General features: G+C 34.7%; 1 protein-coding gene across 4 annotated transcripts; it reads left to right on the forward strand.

The window, feature by feature from the left end:
• Positions 1 to 2,804: 2,804 nt before the first annotated feature.
• On the forward strand, positions 2,805 to 6,728 carry LOC112715518 (probable N-acetyl-gamma-glutamyl-phosphate reductase, chloroplastic). 4 transcript variants are annotated; one of them, XM_025767296.3, is made up of 14 exons: positions 2,805 to 3,277; positions 3,524 to 3,585; positions 3,665 to 3,769; positions 3,844 to 3,951; positions 4,031 to 4,117; positions 4,247 to 4,297; positions 4,408 to 4,479; positions 4,778 to 4,897; positions 5,245 to 5,305; positions 5,417 to 5,497; positions 5,644 to 5,723; positions 5,808 to 5,897; positions 6,179 to 6,307; positions 6,396 to 6,728. In XM_025767296.3, exons 2-14 carry the CDS (start codon positions 3,526 to 3,528, stop codon positions 6,501 to 6,503), a joined length of 1,152 nt encoding a protein of 383 aa, XP_025623081.1. In that variant the 5' UTR covers positions 2,805 to 3,277; positions 3,524 to 3,525; the 3' UTR covers positions 6,504 to 6,728. The 4 variants fall into 4 exon arrangements, with proteins under 4 accessions (XP_025623081.1, XP_072060866.1, XP_025623082.1 ...); XM_072204765.1 differs by having other exon boundaries at positions 3,137 to 3,277; positions 3,489 to 3,585; XM_025767297.3 differs by having other exon boundaries at positions 3,153 to 3,277; positions 3,494 to 3,585.
• Positions 6,729 to 6,993: the final 265 nt, after the last annotated feature.

Genomic DNA, 6,993 nt, shown 5'->3' on the forward strand with positions numbered 1-6,993 from the left:
TTTTCCATTTTTTCTTTCTTCTCGGTGCAAAGTGATTTAACATGAGGAGAATGAAAGAAAGAGAAAAGAGAGTATGGTTTGGTGGATGTGAAAGTGAATTCAAATGAATTATGGAGTTCAAGTTCCAGGAGAGTGAGTTTTGGTGGATCACCAAATGGGCTTGTGTTGGGATTTGGGCTCATTTCTTTCTTTCCTTATGTTTTCATTTCTAATGAAAAATGTGTGTTGAGACTTTTTGTTTATAGAGGATCAATGTGCATATGTGAACTAGATGGGTTTGGGCTTCATTTCATGCTTCTTGGGCTGGCTTTGATTAAATTATCTTCCTACACACTTAGCAAAATAAATCACACACAAAATTGATAATAACCCAATAATATTTGGTCATCATTTCAAATTTTAGTTTTCCAAACTCAAAAGAAACAATAAAGTACTTCAGAAAAAGCTTTGAGAAAGATACTACACCAAGCAGAATTAGCAATAACCCGGTCTAGTCTTTTGGCAATGTTTCTAAATCTCTAAATTCTACGGTACCAAGTGAAAGACCTTCTAGAATTAGGAATCTCCAAAAGACTACAATAATCCATCATCTTAACAAACTGATTAGCACGAGAATTATAAAAAAGTTAAATTACACAATTGGTCCCTACACTTTCAGTGAAATGGTAAATTGGTCCCTACACTTTAAAAATTTGTAATTGGGTCCCTAAAAAGAATTAAAATTTACAATTTAGTCCCCATCATTCAAAAAGTGTTTAATTTAACAGAATATTCTTAGCATATTTTCTATTTTAACAGAATATTCTGTTAAATCAACACTTTTTGACCGGCGGGGACTAAATTGCAAATTTTAATTCTCTTTAGGGACCTAATTACAAACTTTTAAATTTTAGGGACCAATTTGCAATTTCACTGAAAATGTAGGGATCAACTGTGTAATTTAACCAACGGTAAAACTTTTTTTATTAACTCCTTGGAATGAACTCTATCCATTTTATTAGAGGCTCTCATAGCATTTCAAACTAAAATATTAAAGACACTATCCATAGAAAAAAATAACAAGAAAGAGGAGGAAATAACCCCATCCAAGCTAATGCTCAAATTTTGATGCTTCCTTGGTGCCATTTGAACAGTCACCCTCACACCTTGCATTGATTACTTGAATGCTCTCTTTAGGAATTGGGCAAACTGCGGACGATGCTGAATTCTATAAGGAAGGAGGTCTTCAACGTTTGTACTTGTTATTAGTGATGGGTGTTGCCTTGTTAACTTGAGTAGCATCCCTACCCTTATTTCTTCCAAAAGTTGGCGCAGAAAAATTACCATGTGAGAGAGAGGTGTTATTCTTGGCGGAGGAGATTGGCTCGGCTCTCAAAATGCCTATGTTCACATGTTTGAAATCAAGTTTGGAGCCCTAATTTGTTGAAGCAACAACAAGATGAGAAGGGGTCTAGGCCCATTTGTTGTAGAAGGGGGAGTTGGGCTTTGTTGCATGTAGCCTTCCTTGCTCTGGCCCATTTTAGTCTTTCCCTTATACTTTACTTCAATCCTACTCTTATTACTTGCATGCATATCACTCACGTTAAATGCATCCGGATTCTCCACCGTATTCTTCTCCAAAACTGTTTTGTTTGCGATCTTCTTTGAATTCAAGTCAACATCATTAGCACCTTGATTCTTTCCAAATTCAAAGACGATGTCGGAGTTGGCTGCCACTGCCGTCACCTGTCTTTCATGCATCTTGGGATTTTCACTATCATTAAAATTAACACCTTGATTGCTAATAAGAACTTTCTTCTTGCAATCACTTGTGATATGTCCATAGTAATTACATACTTCACACATCGAATACTCAACTCCATCAACAATATAACACTATGCACAATTGGAAGTTTAAGATTAACTTCGACACACGCTTTGTGAACTTTTCTCTCTCTGCAGAGCTAGTGGCAAGATCGACCTTAATAGGTTTTCTAATAACGGATGTGATCCTATTCATCGCCTTGTCATGATAGTACCATATCAGAAGACTTCTAATTCTAATTCATACCATAATTGCCCCCAAAAAATTTTTCTTTTAACCAAATAGATGGGCACCAAGATTTAACCGCAATGTAATGGCAGTTAATCATCTATGGGCCACCTGTTAAGACCTCTTTTTCATCCAAAAGATCAAATTTAGCCAAAAAATATCCATGATCCACATTCAATATTTCATAGCCTCCATTGATCCTCTATGATGCCTTTAATTTGTGAGAAAGTACAGTGTAAGGGCTTGTTTGGATGAGCTTCTAAGAAAAGATCTTTTTTCGAGTTATTTTTTTTTAAAAGATCTTATGAAAAAATAAAAGTAATTTTATGTTTAGGTATCTCGTACAAAAAGACCTTTTTATTTATCAATTATGTTTGGGTATAACAATATAAAAGTATTTTTTTGTTTATCTATTACATGAAAAACATCTTTTTTTTAAGAAAAAAAACATCTTTTAAAAAAGGTGTAAATTACACCTTCTCAAAAAAGATGTTTTTTTTTTTATTTTTCTAGTACTTTTACTTTTATTACTAGAAATTTACCAAATACACTAAAAGATAAAAGAGATATTTTTTCATTAAAAAAGATTTTTTTTAATCAAAATAATGACGCTCAAATAAGTACTAAGTAAACCTTTTGTCCAACATAAAATCACAATAACATCTTTACTAAGTAAACCTTGGAAGTAGATTCGCTCACGAGTTTATCGCAAAAAAAAAAAAAAATCACTACTTTCGAAATATCACTTCCTGTTACTCTCTCTTTATCACTTGAAGCAATCTTTCCTCTATTCTCTCGTCCTATCTCGGCCGTCGACATGGCCAACAACCTTATTGTGTTTCGCCTTAACTCTTCTCTCTCGCTCTTACCTTCTCTCATTATTTGTTTAGTTAGATATTTTATTTTATTCTTTATTAAAAATTAAAAAATAATAAAAATTAACTTTAAATAGTTTAACATTATTTTATCTTATGTTTTTAATTATTATTTATTTTTGTATTTTTTAAATACTATTATAATAATTAAATAGTATTAAACGTAATTATAATTGTTTTACATGTATAAGACTATAAGTATTAAGTTAAATAAACTACTAAAAAATTTAATTTAATATAGATATTCAATTACATTGAAACCCCAACTCCCCTTACCCTTGGTTGCTGCTGCTACGAAAGCTGCCAGAGTCGCCGCCGCGGACATTGTTTCTCTCCTCTCGGGCGTAGTTGCCGGCCTCCGTCGTCCCTAGTAAGACTTACTACACTCTCAATTGCTGCATTGAATTTGCTTCATCATTCATGAGTTTGATTAGTAATTTATCAACATCTCGTGGGGTCAAAATCCAATTTAAAAACGCTGACTTACTCCCTAAATTGGAATCCAAACACAAGTCTTTATTTCATTCATCACATTGCCACTAACTTGTGCTTTTTTATTTTCATTGAATGAAATATCTGAGAGCTGATCTCAAAACCTTTCTTTCTGTCTCGGAAGAAATGAGCTCCACTTCATTCACTTCACTTAGCTTCAACACTGCTTCCTCTTGGAACTTGAAGGTACCCCCCCCCCCCTTTCTTCTTCAATCTTGGAATCTTTTTAATATTTACTTATTCTGTTGTGTTGTTTCGTTGAAAGAGACGTGAAGGAGGGAAAGCATATGTTAGGTGTGGGAGCCGTGCTTCTTCAGAAAACACTGTTCGTGTTGGTGTTCTTGGAGCTAGTGGCTACACGGGTTCTGAGGTAGGTTCAGTGCTACCTTAGTTATTGCCACCATTGCCATTGTTTTGTGTTGAGTTTAGAGTCTTTTGTGTTAGGTTCTTAGGCTTTTGGCGAATCATCCGCAATTCGGGGTTGCTCTATTGACTGCTGATAGGAAAGCTGGACAGCCGATTGCTTCCGTCTTCCCCCATTTGGCCACACAGGTATGTATGTTTGATCATGTTAATTGCATTTGCTAGGTACTTGTCCAATGCTGATTCTTCTATCATAATGGAATTGCAGAAATTGCCAGATTTGATTGCGGTCAAGGATGCAGATTTTTCTTATGTGGATGCTGTATTCTGTTGTTTGCCGCATGGAACCACTCAGGTTAGCCATTTCAGAAATACTTATTTCTAGGAAATACTTTTCGTAGAGTCGGCTTTTTACACACGGTACCCCCTGTTTTTCCTTGCTTTCTTTTCTCAAATCCTGTTTTTTTCTCGCTTTTTCTTGCAGGAAATAATTAGAGGCCTTCCCAATCACTTGAAGATTGTTGACCTTTCAGCAGTATGTTCTAAATAACAGTTCTCTTCCCCCAACCAAACTCTATAATTTCTTGTTCTTTAGAATATAAATGAAGTTTAGCGTATATCAGAATTGTAACTGAGATTGTGTAGGATTTTCGTTTACGTGATATATCTGAGTATGAAGAGTGGTATGGCCAACCACACAGGGCACCGGAGTTGCAGGTGAGTACATTTCAATGGCAAAATTCTCATTTTGAAACTGTTAAATTGCCCTTCATTTCAACAGAATCTTATTCAGCAAACTGTGGAACCTCTAATGATGCTTATATCCGCTGCATTCAGTGGCATTTAGTCATTAGGAATTTAACTTCTCGATCTTGATTTCTGTTGAATTCTGGGAATTATGTTTTTATTATTTGTTTTAGTACTGTAGTGTCAAAACTTAAAATGAATTTTCTTAAAGTCACCCTTGCCATTGTTTTGTTCTTAATGCTGAATTTACCTAATTTTCTGTATCCAGAAAGAAGCTATATATGGATTAACAGAGATTTTAAGGGAGGAAATAAGGAATGCACGCTTAGTTGCTAATCCTGGTTGCTATCCAACATCCATTCAAATCCCCCTTGTCCCACTGATAAAGGTTTGTAACTTAATATGCTTATTTCACAAGGCGTTTAATATATAACTAATTTCTGTTTCACTGTTTTTGTCACTTTTATGGTTGTATCCGTTTTCCTTTCTTTGTATTTTGAGTTGTCAGATATGGTCTAGGGTGTTAAGCTTGGGTTACTCTCCTTGTTAAGAAGCTTGTCTGTTAATCATCGCTCCAAAGATATTTATGTATATGGTGTTGCTTACTATATGATATGGTGTCCATGGATTATGAACTTGATAGAATCTTTATACTTCTTATTTGGAGTATTAAATTTTCTTTGTAATGAATATTGATTTTATGTTGCTATTTTCTAATTTTTATTTGGTTTACAGGCAAAGCTTATTGACATAAAAAATATTATTATTGATGCAAAATCTGGTGTGAGTGGAGCAGGTTAGAATTCTATTACACAGTTTTTGTATTCAATCTCAAATATAGAAGAAAATGTCTCAGCAATACCTGCTCATTCGAATAGTGGTTCTGCTACTTGGTTAATTACTGCAGGGCGTAGTGTCAAAGAAAATTTATTGTACACAGAAGTAGCTGAAGGTATCAATTCTTATGGTGTTACCCGGCATCGCCATGGTAAGTGTAATTTAACAATTGGAATTTAATTTATGCACTTTAAGATTAAAAAATGATGCCTCTTTTTATGCCTATCATATTGATCTCTATACTGAAGTTTAAAAGGTTCTGGATCTGTAGTGATAATCTTACTTTTTTATTTCCAGTTCCAGAAACCGAACAAGGGCTATCTGATGCTGCACATTCTAAAGTAACCATCAGTTTTACCCCACACCTGATGCCAATGGTGAGTCATGCCCTGGGATCTGTCTTATCTGATATTATCTTTCCTGCCTACAAAACTAATACATGTCCCTCGCCATTTGATCAGATACGTGGTATGCAATCAACTATTTATGTGGAAATGGCTCCAGGAGTAAGCACTGAGGACTTGTACCAGCAACTGAAGCGCTCTTATGAAGTATGTCGAAATGTCACTTGTCACCAGAAATAGATGCTATTTTAACATTTTGTTGAATGCATAACATATGAATACGGGGCAACCATGCTAAGACTACTGATCTAGCATTTGTTACTTAATGTTTATTCTTCAATGCCAGAGTGAAAAACTTCGTCACTCTGAGACCTCAGATATCTATTGGTGATGCCGCCGAATATACCATCACTTTCTTTGGTTGCATGGTTTAAATTTCTCTGCTCCTTCTTACTTCCTCCGCCTTCTCCCTTTTACTGTGGTTTCAGAATGAAGAATTTGCCGTTCTGTTGGGGAATGGAGTAGTTCCCCGAACTCACAGCGTCAGAGGAACCAATTACTGTTTAATAAATGTTTTTCCTGATCGAATTCCCGGAAGAGCAATAATCATATCTGTGGTATGTATAAGCTCCTTAAACTGAAATATTTGCATAAGTAATTGTATTATTCTGTTTCGTCACTCTAAATATGTTCGTGCTGTTGTAGATTGATAATTTGGTGAAAGGAGCTTCCGGACAGGCTTTACAAAACCTTAATTTGATGATGGGGTTTCCAGAAAACCTAGGGCTCCATTACCAGTCTCTGTTTCCATAGATGAGAGTGGTAACCCTTCAACAAAACTACCCCTAACACTTAAACTTTTCAAGCCTGTTTTTCCTTCATTCTCTTGTGTAAACTGCAAGTCTTCTCTTTTTCTTTTAGTAGCTTCATCAACTTTTTCATTTCTTATGTGAAATAAAAGGGTACTGATAACTTGTTGAGGGATGCAGTTTTTTCAGGATGAGATTTTGAATATCAATTAATATTTTTGGTGGATTATTTTATCTCTCTTCACCTTATGTACAGTTGATTTAACAATGTCTTTTTTATTTTAAAAAAGGAGTTTTCATAGATTCAGCAAGAGAGAAATTGATACACAACCCATGAAATTTTGAGAGTTGTTTGAGAGACCCTTATTAATATATCATTAAATAGATGCAAACAAAAGAGAGAACCTAGCAAACAAAAGAGTTTTTCTATCCTTAAAGTTTTGATTGAGCCTCTTCTCGATTATTTTCTTTTCAAGATGAATTATTTTTGGAGA

Source organism: Arachis hypogaea, chromosome 10, assembly GCF_003086295.3.
Source record: "Arachis hypogaea cultivar Tifrunner chromosome 10, arahy.Tifrunner.gnm2.J5K5, whole genome shotgun sequence".
NCBI lineage: Eukaryota > Viridiplantae > Streptophyta > Magnoliopsida > Fabales > Fabaceae > Arachis > Arachis hypogaea.

Coding starts and splice junctions, on each gene's coding strand:
- LOC112715518 (XM_025767295.3), top strand. CDS start 3,475: ATGAAATATCTGAGAGCTGATCTCAAAACCTTTCTTTCTGTCTCGGAA. Junction 4,118..4,246: donor TGCCGCATGGAACCACTCAG/GTTAGCCATTTC, acceptor TTTTTCTTGCAG/GAAATAATTAGAGGCCTTCC. Junction 4,298..4,407: donor AGATTGTTGACCTTTCAGCA/GTATGTTCTAAA, acceptor GAGATTGTGTAG/GATTTTCGTTTACGTGATAT.